This window comes from Hoplias malabaricus, chromosome 3, assembly GCF_029633855.1.
Source record: "Hoplias malabaricus isolate fHopMal1 chromosome 3, fHopMal1.hap1, whole genome shotgun sequence".
NCBI lineage: Eukaryota > Metazoa > Chordata > Actinopteri > Characiformes > Erythrinidae > Hoplias > Hoplias malabaricus.
Window position 1 is genome coordinate 6204764 of NC_089802.1, and position 17500 is coordinate 6222263.

At 42.1% G+C, this 17500-nt stretch overlaps 1 protein-coding gene across 1 annotated transcript in view; it reads right to left on the reverse strand.

Moving 5' to 3' along the window:
- Positions 1–400: 400 nt before the first annotated feature.
- Positions 401–17500, reverse strand: part of LOC136691780 (PH and SEC7 domain-containing protein 1) — a 54835-nt gene continuing 37735 nt past the window's right edge. The window contains exons 11-16 of the mRNA XM_066664560.1: positions 10901–11073; positions 10189–10259; positions 7049–7206; positions 5370–5514; positions 5094–5237; positions 401–3435 (exon numbers count right to left, since the gene is read on the reverse strand). Of these exons, the coding sequence (XP_066520657.1) occupies positions 3160–3435; positions 5094–5237; positions 5370–5514; positions 7049–7206; positions 10189–10259; positions 10901–11073 (967 nt within the window). The 3' untranslated portion in view covers positions 401–3159. The remainder of the gene's footprint in view (positions 3436–5093; positions 5238–5369; positions 5515–7048; positions 7207–10188; positions 10260–10900; positions 11074–17500) is intronic.

Below are 17500 nucleotides of genomic sequence, written 5' to 3' on the forward strand. Positions count from 1 at the left end.
TTGATGGTGACAGCTGTACACGGAGTGCTAAGCTGCAGCACATGGCAGAAAAGCTCTGTCTGGCAACCTGGGCTCCTGTAGAAGAGGAAAAAAGTACACTACCCTGTGTTGCATCATGGAATTTCATTCTCCTTCTGCCTGGTTGACGAACCACGGTGGGTCCAGAGCCTACCTGGAATCATTGGGCGCAAGGCGGGAACACACCCTGGAGGGGGCGCCAGTCCTTCACAGGGCACAAATCAGAAGTCTTCAAAGCAATTTTGGGGCTTTGTCCTTAAAATGAAATATTTCCAATCTTTTAATATGGCTTCCCCATTTTAAGATGTATTTCCCTTTGTACTTTTTTTTATTTAAAGTTAGACAGTAAAGATGGCTGGTGTTTTTAAATAGATTTGTTCCTTTATTTTGTTCCTACAGGCCGTAAAGAGAGGCTATGCAGACACCATTTCCTTACAGACATTTTTTTAAACAATTCAACTGATGATCAGAGATGAAACGGCAGAAAATCAAGCAAGGGGTAAAAATAGTAGGACGGCCCAAAAATGACCATCACCTTCATCCTTTTAGTAACCAAACGTGACTTGTAGGTTTGCCTTCTTTAACATGTCATAGAGATTATTCCCTGCCCCTTGACCCTTCACAATCCTGGCAGTGAATGGAGAAAGAAAAGAAGATCACTAATATTCACGGGAAACAAATGTACAGAACACAAATGAAAGCAGACCACAATTTCATGCCATTTATAAACATTCAGGTGCTGATTATAATTACAGTTAGATACCATAGAGTTTTTAAATCAGCTAGCGGGCCTGCTGTTATCACCTTAGCTTTCAGCTTAGTGCTGAATAAACAACTGCCAAACAAACTGCCACTGATCAAAAAACATCTGAGTGTAGATATGGATGGTGTGTGTGTGTGTGTGTATGTGTGTGAGAAGCACATGCGGGCGCACGCACGAGCGCACACAAACAAACAAACCCACAAACACGGGCTGTGCTGTATTACCGCCATAGAAATGACATCACACTACGGTTATGGCTGAGCTCGGTCATGGCGCCCTCTGCTGGTTAACTGATAGTGTTGCAACAGCCAATGTTGTACTATTTTTAGCCTGAGTAAACAAGAATGGCTTCACAACTGTAATTTTTGCCTCAACTCCCGAACTCACAAATCACGTTACATTCACAATCTTTTGTTTTTGCGTCTCTCCTTTGCTCGTTAATCCAAGGTAAAACAGCAGAGATTACATGGAGTTTGCAGTTTGCATTTCACAAATCTGTGATGCCTTACAAAGGCCCATGTTGGTCGTTTACAATTGATAGTTCAAGGTTTTTTTTTCCCTTTTGTTTTTTGCATATTATTCTCCCCAGCACTTGAAACTACTGCCCTTTCTCTTGAAAAAAAAATAAATAAATACAAAACAGGTGGAAAACCAGAGACGTTTTCATACGCTTGGTTCACTTGCTGGAACTTGCTAAACCCCAGAGATAAATAAATAAATAACATACTAATGAAGTACTTTAAAAGGCATTCCTACCCCATCGTCGCAGTTTCTCTGAGTTACCCATTAAGATACACACATTAAGATACATATCCCTAATACACAGCGCCTCAGTATCTAATGCACAGACATTACGCAATGTTAGACTTCCACCTGTCCATTCTCAATAATGCCTTTTTAATACAGGATAAAGCAAGCGGAATGGGAATGTTCTAATCACACAAACACCTGCCTCTTTTGGACAGATTTGATGCTGATAATCCAGAAGTATGATGTGTATCAAATACATTCCACAAACATTTGATATATTCCGTCAAGCACACACTCATTCTCTCATAACACACACACACCCACACACACGCTACAACAAAGAAGAATGTTAAACAAGGCCTAAATGTTGTAAAGAAATCACATAGACACATTCAGAGAGCAAGGTGGGGAACATAACAGTGCTGAAGACAGCCAAACTACACACGGCATATTTCATATCACTAGATTTGCTGCTTGTTCTGCAGAAGAGAGAGGAGAATACGAGAAGCCATCACTATTCAGCCATGCTGGCCACAGTGGACAAGAACACTCAGCCAAGAGAACCAATAAAAGGACACGGACAGTAATAATATTTAAAGGTAAATCAACTCCAGAGCTGTATATTAAATGTATATCAGATAGTAGTAATATTTAAAATTGAGTGCAAGAGACATTCTGGGGCAAAAGAAACACAGATTTGTGTATTCAGAATGTAAGGTGTGTGGTATGATCTACCTACGGTTCCTAAAAGTCAGCTTGATTTAGGAGAATTTACAGCAAAATAATCATTAATTCTTACACTGTGATTTCTGGATTTTGACAAAGTTGCTAAAGTATGTGGAAGGAATCCATCCACAATGTCTCCGTATTTGACCTTGTGCCTCTGAAGTAGTGCACCAGCCTTCAGATACGGAGCCATTAGGATTTAGCCCAGGTATTTACAGAAGATGTGCAGCAGTATAAAGTCGAGTCGTAAGTATACTCACTTAAACGTGAACCTAAACTTCCCCTTCATCTTCTTACATGATACAATCTACGGATGCGGTTCAGTGCACTGCTCTTGTGGAATGTGACAAACAGGTAGTTTCAGTGTGATGTGTTTTAAATTATAACAAAGAGACAAACCCAAAAAAACAAAAACCAAAATGTGCAAGGAGCAGCTTGCTAAAAAAACCATCACAACACTGAAGTGTATTTACATGCAGGGAAGCTGAAATACACACTGTCCGAATGGCCCCTGCATGATACTCTGATGCTAACAGTCACTTTAAAGGTATTGAACTGTTTTGGTCCCAGGACGGAGGCGTTTGGATCCAGAGAGCACATGGCAGATAGATGGATGAGCAGATGTGTCCCCTCCACCATGCTCTCTCTTTCTCTCTCGAGCTAAGTTCATCCCTCGCTTCTCAGACCAACCCATCCTCAAACACTTTCCTCTGCCCCTCCCCCAGTTACAATCCAGGGCTCGGATATGGTTCACCAGCTGCTGGCCAATCACAGAGTCAGGACTCATTCAGAATCTGTGCCGCTTCCTGCGGGCACACAGAGGGCAGGAGGGCGCACGCAAGTAAGAGAGTGACCTCGCTTCCCTTCCAGCACAAAGAGCTTCCAGTAAGAGTGGTGAGAGGTCACTTTTTAACAGCCTGCCTGTAGCTGTGTCTCTGGCCTTGTCCACGGGTGCAGCTGGCCCCAGTGCCGTTCCCCGTGGCTGGAGGAGGGTCTCTGGCGGTGCTGGGGCCATCTCTGGTGCTGCAAGTCAGGCTGCTCTCCTCAAGAGTGGGACTGGACTGAGCCCTCTGCAGAGAGCCCTCCTCTAGTAGCATGGCCTCGAACACTGACAGATCATCATCTCCGCAACGCTGCTTTGCTCTCAGGAGCATGCTGTATGCCTCGTACCGCGTTTTCTACGACAGAGAGAGTGACATGTGATATGCAAAAGATTTATCCCCTTAGAACCTCTGAAGTCATAGTCACCTATAATTTGTCATTAGACAACAGTGGTGTATTCATGAATAATATTAATACATTATAATTGTAATGCATTATATATTTTAAACAAATCTCAAATCTCTCAACAGTACTGTGCAAATGTTTTAGAAATCTGAGAAAACGAGATTTAAAAAGCTGTTTATCTGAGCGGTAAATTTAACATCTGCAACAGATACAAAAAGCCAATAAACAAACAAAAAAATGACCCTCATATTGAAATAAAGACAGGATCATTACAGAAAATAGTGATATTCTGTGAATGTGTTGATTTAACTCTTTTCAAATCTCTCTTCGTGATAAACACATACTTAATTGTGTTAAATCATGTGTGACATTGATTTAACGAATCCATACGATCGAGTAGAACATCTGATTTTTCACCCGCACCCACAACACATCTATTACTTTTTAGAAATTAAAATAATTTTCACTTTGTTTTTTTTATTGTATTTCTATGTAATTTTATACAAGCACCACACTTACTGAGAAAATACTTATTTTTTTACATGAACACACACACACACACACACACACACACTCTCTCACACACACACGCACACTCTCACACCCACGCACAGGCACACACGCACACACACACTCTCTCTCACACACGCACACACACACACACTCTCTCACACACACGCACACACACACGCACAGGCACACACTCTCACACACACGCACAGGCACACACACTCTCTCACACACACACGCACAGGCACACACGCACACACACACACACACACACTCTCACACACACGCACAGGCACACACGCACACACACACTCTCTCTCACACACGCACACACACACACACTCTCTCACACACACGCACACACACACGCACAGGCACACACTCTCACACACACGCACAGGCACACACACTCTCTCACACACACACGCACAGGCACACACGCACACACACACACACTCTCTCACACACACGCACACACACATGCACACACACACACACGAACACATACTCTCTCTCTCTCACACACACACACACCCCCACACCCACACACACAAAGTCTATATAATACTTTTAGGTAAACACACGTCCCAAAACATATTATTAATTTAGATATTTATCATAAAATACTATGGCATTAAAAAAATAATAAATCCAGAGAATAAAGTCAGAATTCTGAGAATAATTTCGGAATAATTCTGAGAATATCGTCAGAATATTAAGAGAAACATTGTTTTGGGTTATTATTTATTATAATATGTAGACAGACAGACAGACTCACAGTCTGTGCGCCATGAATGAAGTTGTTAGGGAACTCTAGGGAATTCTCTTGCTTTGTTTTATATTCCTCTTCTACCATAAATCAGATGTTACATTTTACAATGTCCTCCTGAGGCCATTAAATTCTCCAATGCCTTTTCACAGCATGTACTTTGTACCATTAAAACATGTCTGGCTGCTGTTCCTGTTTATTTCCTTGGCTGTTGATCTCTGCTTCGTGATGTTGATGCTAAACTCAGGAACAGATATTAACACTCTAACAGTCTTCCTCATTTCCCCTACACCTTAATTGCTTACACTTTCAAACTGTTCCCACTCTTACCTCAAACTCTAGATACTCTTCTCTTAGTCTGTACTCCTCCAGCTCACGACCTTTGACCTTCCGGTCGGGCGGGTACGAGCGCAGCTCGGCCAGCTCAGTGGAGGTGGCATGAAAACGGGCCTCGTGAGCTTGTACCTGCTCCTCCTACACACACACACACACACACACACACACACACACACAGACAGTGATTACACACGCTTTAGTTGCAGCAGAACAAACACAGTGCAACCAAAGGAGCTGGAAAATTGAAATTTATCATTAAATTAACGTCACCTGTGACAGTTTGGAGGTAGAGCCTGGCAGCAGCGGGCGGCTGAACTTCTTCTGAGAGCCAATGGCAGCAGGCAGGGGCGGGGCAGAGAACATGGCAGCGACTGTGTTGATGCGTGTGATCCAAGACTGCATTTGTTCTGCATTCCTGCACACACACACCAAAATTATTTAATGTGGCTCGTCTTTGGCTCAGTTACTGTGTAAACAGGAGCCCCTGTTAGGAAGCTTAACTGATATAAACCTAATAAAATAGTAAATGATTATAAAATAGTGTTTTGCTTAAAACAGCAGTGTCCACAAATGTGTAGTTACAGGAAACAGTTTACCAAAGAAGTGTATTATTATATATCACAGTAAAAACTGTGATATATACATAAATATGCATATACGCACACACACACATACACACACACACACACGCATAAAGATCTCCATTCTCCGTAAATGCAGTAAGTGGGACAGAACTGCAACTGGAGCAGAACAAGCTCTCCCGAGGGATTGGAACATGTGGGGAGACACATGGATACACAATTCAACTATGAATCCCACACACAAACACACACACACACACACACACACACACACACACACGTAGGGTGGTGGTTAAAGGCATGGGCAAATTATAAGTACAGACGTCCACTGCATACGCATTCATTCATTATGCATAGCATAACTGCTCTTTATGTGAATTCTGTTCTTGGAATTGAACAGTGATTATCTACAGATTATCTGCAAATTATTACAAATCCAAAGTTACTATTCCACACTTGTCACCCACTGAGAACAATTGGTACATTATTAAATGAAATACACAGTATAGAGACCCCACTGTTGAACAGATGATATACTACAACAAAAAAAGATAGGGAAACATTTCACTTTCAAAACTACACTAGTCTCCTCAGTTCCCAAATCATTTACAGTGGGTTTTTAAGAGAAGAGGGTGATGCAAAGATTTCGGAATGTGTTGCTGGCATCCAATTAATTAAAAAACAAAACAACAACAATAAACATTCTCAGCTTTGACATTTGAATTGTAGCCACTGTAGTATTTTCAATTAAATATACGGTTTAAATAATTTTCACATCACTGCATGTTTTATTCATTTAAATTTTGAAACAACATCCCAGCAATTTTGGAAAATAGAAAGCATACAGTGTGTTCCCCAAATAAATTGTTATCTATTTATAAGACTTTGAAAGTTTCCTTGTAGCATCCAAGTGACTGATTCTTCTGGTCATCCACACAAGGCTTCCACCAACCTCTTTCTGTCACTCTATACAGGCCGCTCTCTGTTATCTTGTAAGCTGCTCTCCTTGACCTCTTTATATCCGTGACTGATACTGCAAGGAAAAACTGCTTCTCCTTGGCTCTTGTTTTGGGAGGGTTATTTGTTTTCCTGTGTGGCATCTAGTGCTGTGATAAAATAACTGTATTCCATTTCACTCTATATCAGCCTCTTCAGAATTTCAGCATCAATCCCAAACCTTAAAGTATCTGCCTGCTGCTACTTGGTGCACAGCAAATTTTCCAAGGTTAAATCAGTACTATATAATAAAATGAAGCCCCCATGTTGATTTAACTCATTAAAACTCACAATGAAAATTCCTGTTTTAAGGTGGGAACAAGTCATTATTGTTTTTAGATTAGATAAAAAAAAAAAGAGAAATGGACTCACGGAGCCTGGAACAGGTAGACTCTCCAGTCAGCCGTGCGCAGATAGAAAACATTGGGCCTTTTGATGTAGTCAGTGGCTCTGATGGCAAGGGAATGGTGAATGGAAACTGCATTCTTCAGATCTTCATCAGAGAGCTGCTTATCAGGCCTATACTCACCCTGTAACCACAGATAATTAAACAAATTAACCTCGTATTCATATCAGATCCAGTGTTTTTCTAGAGCTAATCTGTTCCTGTTCACCAGTGAAAATCAGGACTTGAACATTGTATGCTTTATAATGAATATATATCTGAATATATAAATCCAAAAATATATTTGAAAACCTTAGATGGGATTTTGGGAGTGTAATCAATGAAAGGAGAGGGGCATTAATGAACATTATCTGACAGATTACCTTAGTCTTAATTAGCAATAACTATATTTTAAATCTTTACATGTGTCTTGGGCGGTACGGTGGAGCAGCAGGTAGGTGTTGCAGTCACACAGCTCCAGGGACCTGGAGGTTGTGTGTTTGAGTCCCGCTCCGGGTGACTGTCTATGAGGACTGTGGTGTGTTCTCCCTGTGTCTGCGTGGGTTTCCTCTGGGTGACTGTCTGTGAGGAGTGTGGTGTGTTCCCTCTGCGTCTGCGTGGGTTTCCTACAGGTGACTGTCTGTGAGGAGTGTGGTGTGTTCTCCCTGTGTCTGAGTGGGTTTCCTCCGGGTGACTGTCTGTGAGGAGTGTGGTGTGTTCTCTCTGTGTCTGAGTGGGTTTCCTCCGGGTGACTGTGTGTGAGGAGTGTGGTGTGTTCTCCCTGTGTCTGCGTGGGTTTCCTCCGGGTGACTGTCTGTGAGGAGTTTGGTGTGTTCTCCCTGTGTCTGCATGGGTTTCCTCCGGGTGAATGTCTGTGAGGAGTTTGGTGTGTTCTCCCTGTGTCTGCATGGGTTTCCTTCTGGTGACTGTCTGTGAGGAGTGTGGTGTGTTCCCCCTGTGTCTGCGTGGGTTTCCTGCAGGTGACTGTCTGTGAGGAGTTTGGTGTGTTCTCCCTGTGTCTGCGTGGGTTTCCTCCGGGTGCTCCGGTTTCCTCCCACAGTCCAAAAACACACGTTGGTAGGTGGATTGGCAACTCAAAATAGTGTCCGTAGGTGTGAGTGAATGTGCGTGTGTGTTGGCCTGTGAAGGACTGGTGCCCCCTCCAGGGTGTATTCCCGCCTTGCGCCCAATGATTCCAGGTAGGAACGCTTACAGATAATGAATGAATGAATGAATAAATGTGTCTTCGTCTCTGCCTATATATTTTTTTTATTATTATTTTATTTTATTTCTTTTATTTAGAATAACATCACCATAAACATGACAACAGTTTACACATGTGATAGTAATTTAGATTCTTATTATGTTTAATCTTCCTTTCTTCTAAAGAACTGAAAAACAAAATTTGGGGTGTTGTTAGATAAATAAATTAAAATAAATAGATAAATAAACAATAAAGCATCTTCAAATAAAGGAAGGCTGTTTCAGAGAGATATACTTTTTTCATTTCTCGTCTCTGTCTATTTCTAACAAGAGTGGCACACTGCTTTTACTTAACTACAGGAGTGTCCAGCTTTGAAATTACTTCTGCAGAAAGATCTCAGTGCCTTATTCTAGCCCTTCAGTGATGATTCATTTTATAAATGTGCTCACCGACATTTACAAAAAGTCCAGCCCTAGACAATAATTACCACAATGCAAAATGCCATCGGCAGTAGCTTCAAATATCAGCAGCATCATCTGACAAACCAGCTGACACTTAGAAACCTCTGTTACTTGAACACAGGCCCTGAAACAGCCTCTTAAATGCATTGATGAAGTAAACGTACTCATGATTTGAAGTTATAATGAATTTACAAAATCATAATAAGAAAGAAACCCAGATTTATACTGCCCCTTTGTTAATGTTAATCAAGTATTAACTACTGGCTGTTTTCTACTGACATGCCATCACTCCACTGCTGCTTTCACTGTTGCCAAAGAAAAAACCAGCTGTGTCACCAAGGGAACCTTCCTGGATAGGACCTCTACTTCCTTTTAAAGGAGCAGAGTGAGCAGAACCCAGAGCGGTCAGTGGTCAGTTGGCACAGGCCTCCAGACCACAGGCTTCAGGCCAGCTGGAGCACATAGCCTTCTGGCTTCAACCCAAAGATCTGGCTTAGTCAACTGATACAGGAACAGAAATAGAACCTGCACACAGCCTCGCTGGATCCACCAGCCACAGTGAAAACGACAGAGCGAGAGCTTTGCAGACATTCCCTGCTATCACACTGAAACTAACTTGGGTTTGGTCCCTCTTTGCAACAGGTTTATCCTCAGGAATCGAAAATCTTATTCTGTAGTGTAATGTTTGAGTCAAGATAAGCTCCATGTATTACCCACTCTATCAGCCTGGGGGTGCAATGGAGCTAATGTAGAACAGTCTGTGTGCTTTGACTGTCACTGTGGAAAATATCACTCAACAGACAGTTAGATTTAGTTCTAGGAGCAGCATTAATATAACTGAGTACAGTCTGAAATATTTAATGGTGTCACTCTCAGATTCCTTTATATCTGCAGCTGCTATGAGCCTGAATGTCTCCTGAATGCTAAAAATGTATATTCTTGTATTAACATCTCACCAGAGACAAGTTAATAATGTTACAATCAGTAAATAGATAACACAAATGCACCGCATATTATTGACAGACCTTGGACACCAGTTATAAAGTACTCAATGCTGTGATTCTGAGAAAACAGAATAATGAGAGTCTTAGAATAATGTCTCTGACATTAAAAATACTGTAAATAAGTTTACTGTGAATGACTGCTAATATCTGTACACTTATGTAGATCATGTTGGTACATTCAATTATATTATATTCAATTTAAAATGAGAAAAAAGGCAAGCAACAGCAGTACACTCAGTTCAGTGGGTCCAACTGGGTCCCAAATCAATGATGCTCTTAAAGCTGCCAGATGAAAACTTGTTTTAAAACATAAAGACGTACATTTGACTTGGACGAACATGTACCGACAGAGTGAATGAGAAAATGTAGAGACACAGATACAAAGACAGAGAGGGAAAAAGAGGATGACATAGGCAGACGTGGAGATGTGCAGATCACAATGACTTTGCAAGTCTCACCTTCTGCAGATAAAGAATAAGACCCTTCAGGACGGCATAAAAAGTCTTCCAGCCTCTTTTTCCTCGAGGAGCTGCAATTCACAAGACAATGACAGCTTGTTAATTTATTACCCAGACAGAGAAGGCAATGCAGGTCTGATGTGCCACATGAATCAAGGGTGAACACTCACGGGGGCAGTTTAAACTCTCACTCTCAGTTCTTCTTCAGTAATATATATTTATATGCGGCCCAGTTTTCTGTTAAAGGCATTACACCATGAGATCGGCAAGTCATTTAAAGTGTGTATAATGTGTGTGTCCATCACCAAGTTTCATTCCAGGGTGGGTTTATAGCGGTGGTGCTCAGTCTGTTCCTGCAGTCTTTGTGCACTGCTCAGTTTAGGGTGGGGATGCATAATATATCACCAGCTGATGTATTATTCACCACCAAATGAGAAGTTCATTTATTATTATGAGTGAGATGTTGGAATTACAGCTGATAATTATAACTGGCAATTTTGTGGCCCGTACTGCGGAGAACCGTTCGATAAATTTCTCATTTCTGGTTTAGCTGTGTAATGACTATGTGAGGGTTATGTACAATGACTCAGCACCAGACTTTATACTAGCCATAACAAGCTGTTTAAAGGGTTAACAAGTGGCGTGTATCAGAAATTCCACATTATACTCACATTACAATACTGATGTAACTGGAATAAGACCTGATACTCACTCCTTTTGCCATCACAGTCAGCGTGGACTTTGCGCACAAGGAAACCCATCTTATAGAGCAGGGCACCGGAGGGTTGTACCATCCCGCTGCCTGTACGCTTCATCCCCCTCGAGTTAGAGTCTCCACGCCTCTCCCCCAGCTCTGAAAATGATTTACGCAACTCCTCTTCATCACTACGGAGAGAGAGAGAGTGAAAGAAGAGAAATATAAGATGAAATGTAATAAATGTGTCACCCAACAAAAGAAGGAAAGTGTGAGAGCAATAAAAAAAGCAGTGCTGTTATTAATGTATCACCCACAAAAGAAAAAGAGAGAGATTTGTTAGAAATATATCAGATATCACACAACAGATAATGAGAGTAAAAACAGAGAAAGAGAGTGAAAGAGGTGGAGTGGGGTGGGGTGGGGTGGGGTGTAAGAGTGATGTGAAGAGAATCATAAGCAACACAATTATCTAACGATAATATGACAGTGCTACACAGAAAAAGATACATCACATTAGCTTAGGCACAAAAACCCATTTCTTTTGAAATGAAGCCCCTGGGGATGATCCATTAAGAAAGGGTGGAATAATCACTACTGATTTAAAACAAACTGTTCCTCTGTTCTGAGTTCTTGTTTTACAGTGAGGACACAGCTGAGAGAAGGCAGGGTTAATGCTCAGTGTTGACTCACGTTCTCTTTGTACTGTCCTCAGTGTGATATGACAGGGCTCTGCTGCGTTGTGTTTTCTCTGAAGTGAGAGTAAACTCTTTAACTCTTTCCCAAGCCTTCCCTTTCTCTCTCTCTCTATCTCTGTCTCTCTCTCTCTCCCTCTCTCTCTCTCTCTCTCTCTCTATCTCTGTCTCTCTCTCTCCCTCTCTGCCCCCCCTCTCTCCCCCCCTCTCTCTCTGTCTCCCCCCTCTCTCTGTCTATCTCTCTCCCTCTCTCTCTCTCTCTCTCTCCCTCTCTCTATCTGTCTGTCTGTCTCTCTCTCTCCTTCTCTCTCTTTCTCTCTCTATCTCTGTCTCTCTATCTCTGTCTCTCTATCTCTGTCTGTCTCTCTCTATTTCTGTCTGTCTCTCTCTCTATCTCTGTCTGTTTCTCTCTCTCTATCTCTGTCTCTCTCTCTATCTGTCTGTCTCTCTCTCTCTCTCTGTCACTCTTTCTCTCCTTCTCTCTCTATCTCTGTCTCTCTATCTCTCTCTCTCTGTCTCTCTATCTCTGTCTCTCTATCTCTCTGTCTCTCTATCTCTGTCTGTCTCTCTCTATTTCTGTCTGTCTCTCTCTCTATCTCTGTCTGTTTCTCTCTCTCTATCTCTGTCTCTCTCTCTATCTGTCTGTCTCTCTCTCTCTCTCTGTCACTCTTTCTCTCCTTCTCTCTCTATCTCTGTCTCTCTATCTCTCTCTCTCTGTCTCTCTATCTCTGTCTCTCTATCTCTGTCTCTATACCTCTCTCTCTCTCGTTCTCTATCTCTGTCTGTCTGTCTCTCTCTCTCTCCCACTTTCTCTCTCTGTCTCTGTCTCTCTCATTTTATTTAGCTCAAATGAAGATGACTTCTGTAACATTTCTGCTCTTTAGTAGTTCGTAATACTTTTACACAGCATTTAAAAATAATACAAATTTTAAATCAGAAGAGTGCAGCTGTATTCCCTCTCTACATAATCAGCAAAGCGCATGTTTTAACTGGAGAAATTTGAGCTGATATCAAAGAGAAAGTGAACCACCTGTAGATAGGTTCAACTAATCGGGGCAAAAATGTGCTGTGACATCACAAACACAACCAGCTTGCAGTCCAGTCTGCAACACGTGCAGCTCTCCATTCTTCTAATATATATATTCTTCTTATAACAGATCTGGAGTATAACGTACAGAAGATAATTGCAATAGAATCTGAATACACCTTATTACCCCTGAGCAAATTGGTCATGGACTCCCATTACTGCTCCTCATCTCATACATGATCAAATGATAATTTCAACTCTAACACACCATTTTTCAAGAAACCATTTATAAGCCATGCTTCACAGATTTTGATTGTTCTGTATCACACACTTTCATAAAGAAAGCAGAAAGAAATAAAAAAAAAATCATCCGTTCAAAATCCTCTCTTTTTCTAGTATAAAGAGAGAAGGGATAGAGAGAACTAGGAAAGGACTGGAAGAAAGACAGACAATAGGAGAAAGAGAAAGGTGGGAAGTGGAGTTAAGGGAAAAAGAAAATGAAGTAGTAACAGAAACAGATAGAAAAAGAGAAAGAGTCGGAAAAGCATGATAAAAAAAGAACAAATAAAGAGACAAATAAAAAGAAAAGGAAAGCAAGAGAATGAGTGAGAAATTAAGAGAGAAAGAAAATTATGACAGAGAGGGTGAGAAAGAGACGGCAAGAATGAGGGTGAAAGAATGAGGGAGAGGTGGAGAGAATGTGTGTCTGTGTGTGTGAGAGAGAGTGAGTGTGAGAGCGAGAGAGAGAGTGAGAAAGAGAGAGAGAGAGAGGGTAAGGTTGGGAGGATGAGAGAGAGAAACAGAAGAACAAGAGTAAAGATGAGAGGATGAAAGAAGGGGAGAGAGAGAAGGAAGGGAAGTAAGAGTGAGAGGATGAAAGACAGGGAGAGAGAAGAAATGAGAGTAAGGATGAATGGATGAGTGAGAGGAAGAGAGACGGGATGAGAGAAGGGTGAAAGGATGGAAAGAGGGAGAGAGAGAGAGAGAGAGAGAGAATGAGAGTAAAGGTCAAAGAATGAGAGAGAGAGAGGGCATGAGAGAAGGGTGAAAGAAAGAGACAGAGGCGGTGAGAGAGAGAGAGAGTGAGGGAATGAAAGGATGAGAGAGAGAGTGAGCGAGCTCCTGTCTCTCTCAGTCCGGCCGCGTGATGCCTCTCTGGGGAGAAGCTGCCAGGCTGAGTCTCTGCCACAGGGCGAGCCTGAAGCTCACACAGCTACGGAGCCTCGAACAGTCCAGAAAACACACGACTGTCCTTCCTCCCACCTCACTCAGTCGTCCCTGAACACACTCCATCAATTTATAACACACTCATGCACATCAACTCCAGCTACACTCACACACACACTACACACACACTGTTAGCAAATCATAAAAATATTATGCTCCATTGAGCTAGCTCACCAGAATCAATTTACAATTTACAAAAAACATTATAACTTTCAGTGGAAGTCAATGTAAAAAGATTGGATTCCAAGTAATTTTGGAGCATTTCTATTGGTCCATTCATCGTGAAATTTTCACACATCTTGAAGGACAGCTGGGCAGCATGTTGGTGCAGCAGGGAGTGTCGCTATCACACTGCTCCAGGGACCTGGAAGTTGTGCATTCCAGTTCCACTCTGAGCGACTGTCTGTGAGGAGTGTGGTGTGTTCTCTCTGTGTCTGCGTGGGTTTCCTCCGGTTTCCTCCCACGGTCCAAAAACACACGTTGGTAGGTGGATTGGCGACTCAAAAGTGTCCGTATGTGTGAGTGTGTAACTGAATGTGTGAGTGTGTGTCACCCTGCGAAGGACTGGCGCCCCCTCTAGGTTGACCCCAGTGATTCCGGGTAGGCTCCGGACCTAGACCCTGAATTAAATAAGCGCTTACAAACAATGAATGAATGAATGAATGAATGAAGGACAGCTGCTGGGTTCAAATGATGCAGTCCTTCACAAGGCAACACACACGCTCATACACTCACATCTACGGACACTTTTGAGTTGCCTACCAACTACCAACGTGAGTTATTTTTTGGACCGTGGGAGGAAACCGGAGCACCCGCAGAAAACCAACTCAGACACAGGGAGAACACACCACACTCCTCACAGACGGTCACCCGGAGGAAACCAACACAGACACAGGGAGAACACACCACACTCCTCACAGACAGTCACCCAGAGGAAACCCACACAGACACAGGGAGAACACACCACACTCCTCACAGACAGTCACCCGGAGGAAACCCACACAGACACAGGGAGAACACACCACACTCCTCACAGACAGTCACCCGGAGGAAACCCACACAGACACAGGGAGAACACACAAACTCCTCACAGACAGTCACCCGGAGCGGGACTCGAACACACAACTTCCAGGTCCCTGGAGCTGTGTGACTGTGACACTACCTGCTGCGCCACCATACCACCCATGTTGTTGGGTGTTACTTTTTTTTTTTTACTTATTTATTAGTACTAATATTATTCACAATAAATTGGAATAATGGAGTACAGAACAAAACCTACGATAATAAATAAACTAGTACAGGGAAAGTACAGAAAGGCCAGATGTGCTTGTATAAGGCACTTTCCCAATTAAATTTAAATTAAATGACACTTTGATTTAAATAAAGAGAAGACTAAGCTTTATGGTCTGTATCCCACTGCTGAGTAATTGTTCCATCACTGACCTTTATACATGGTGTAATCTGTGGACAGCAGGGTGGATGCTGTCAGAATGGACACAGCAATCCTGCCGAAACATTCTGCCATTTTACAGCTCTGACAGTGAGGGCCAGAACTGCTAAAATGGACCTTAACCAAAGGCTGACCCTTAAGTGTCTCACGTACAAGTGGGCAGAGGGAAAAAAAAGTGGTCAATCACACACACAAACACACACACTCACACAAACACGGTAGACTGACAGAGCATGTGCAGAAAACTTCAAGACTGTTGCCTGGTAACTGCCAGCCTTAGCTCACACAAAGGGAAAATAGAGAGAGAAAGGGGGGAGGATTGATACCAGAGAGAAAGAGAGAGAGAGAGAGAGAGAGAGAGAGAGAAAGAGAGAGAGAGAGAAAGAGAAAGAGAGAGAGAGACAGAAAGAGAGAGAGAGAGAAAGAGAGAGAAAGAGAAAGAGAGAAAGAGAGAGAGAGAGAGAGAGAGAGAGAGAGAGAGAGAGAGAGAGAGAGAGAGAAATCTGAGAGAAGGTGCTCTCAAAAGGTGCTTTTCTGAAACAGAAACAGCACAGGGAAACACCTTATGCCTGAATGCACTTCCAAAGACACAATACAATCAAACTGGTTTATTCTTACACATTACTAATCCATGAAAGCAATACTTTATTGTGCCAGTCATGACAAGTGACAAATAATGAAAGAAAAAACAATAATTAGAGACAAACAGGAGAGAGAAACTGACTGATTGGCTGAGGCTGAAGTGTGTAATAATAGAACAGCCCAATAATTAGATCTAAAGAATCCAGCCAAAGCCAAATCTTAAAGAAATATCCAGTGTCCTCTTTATTAAGATACACCTGCATTTTTTCTGCACTCACCATATACAGCACTGTGCAGATGTCTAACACCACTCTTTCATTTCAAAACAGCTATTGATTTAACATTCATTCATTATCTGTATCCACTTATTGGTCACGGTGGGTCCAGAGCCTACCTGGAATCACTGGGCACAAGGCGGGAATACACCCTGGAGGGGGCGCCAGTCCTTCACAGGGCAACACACAGTCACACATTCACTCACACCTACAGACACTTTGGAGTCATCAATCCACCAGCCTACGTGTGTTTTTGGACTGTGGGAGGTAACCAGAGCACCCGGAGGAAACCCATGCGAACACACCACACTCCTCACAGACAGTCACCCGGAGCGGGAATTGAACCCACAACCTCCAGGTCCATGGGGCTGTGTGACTGCGACACTACCTGCTGCACCACCGTGCCGCCCTATTGATTTAACAATGAAAATAATTTTCAAAACAAAACGTCGCTGTCCAACTAAAAAACAAGTATCTCCTAAAATAGTAACTTTACAGGAGAAGGAAACACCTTCTTAACTGTTAGTGTAAGCGAACAAAAAAGGTTTTTAAAACGCAATTTAGGAGCATTTCTTTTGGCCCATTCATCATGAAGGACAGCTGCGATGTTCAAAATTACATGGAAGCCTTCACTAAATACAATACAACCTTCACAGCCTCTAGTTCACACACTTCAAGCCTTTAATACAGCCTCCATTCTTCTCTGGAGACTTGTATTCATTTTTTTTTTTTAGAGAAACCTACACAGACATTACTCCACAAATTCAAAGTTTAGTCTTAGAAGTTGTTTGCAATTAATTACTTTAATTTCCTTCATATTCATTGAATTGCACTATTTTAATTGATTTACTTGTGTAATGTATAATTTATTTCATTTATCAGTTGCACAATTTTCATTTTTACTGCTTTGGTTTAATATTGTAATATTTTCTGTAAATTAGGTGGAGTTGCCTTTGTGTATGCGAGGTGCTCTATAAATAAACTTGACCTTCCTAGCCTCACCACCCACATAAACACATGTGCAGCGATGTTCGTCGGCTTTTAGGTCTATTTCCTTTTCCTAATTAAAACTCCTTGACAGACACATGTCCTTCCAGACCCACAGAGCTGAGCTGTATTCTCACACATTATACAGACAGACAAGCTTCAATCTGTAACTGCAGAGCAACAAAGTGCACCCCTGTCTTCGGTGGAGCTGATAAAATAGACAGTGAGTGTAGATGAATGGCGTATGAACACAGTGGTCAATGAGTGAAAGGTTAATATAAAACACCAATACACATGAGAAGTTGCTTTAAACACACTGTGTCTCACTGCTTCATACACCCCCCTCCAAACACACACACACACACACACACACAC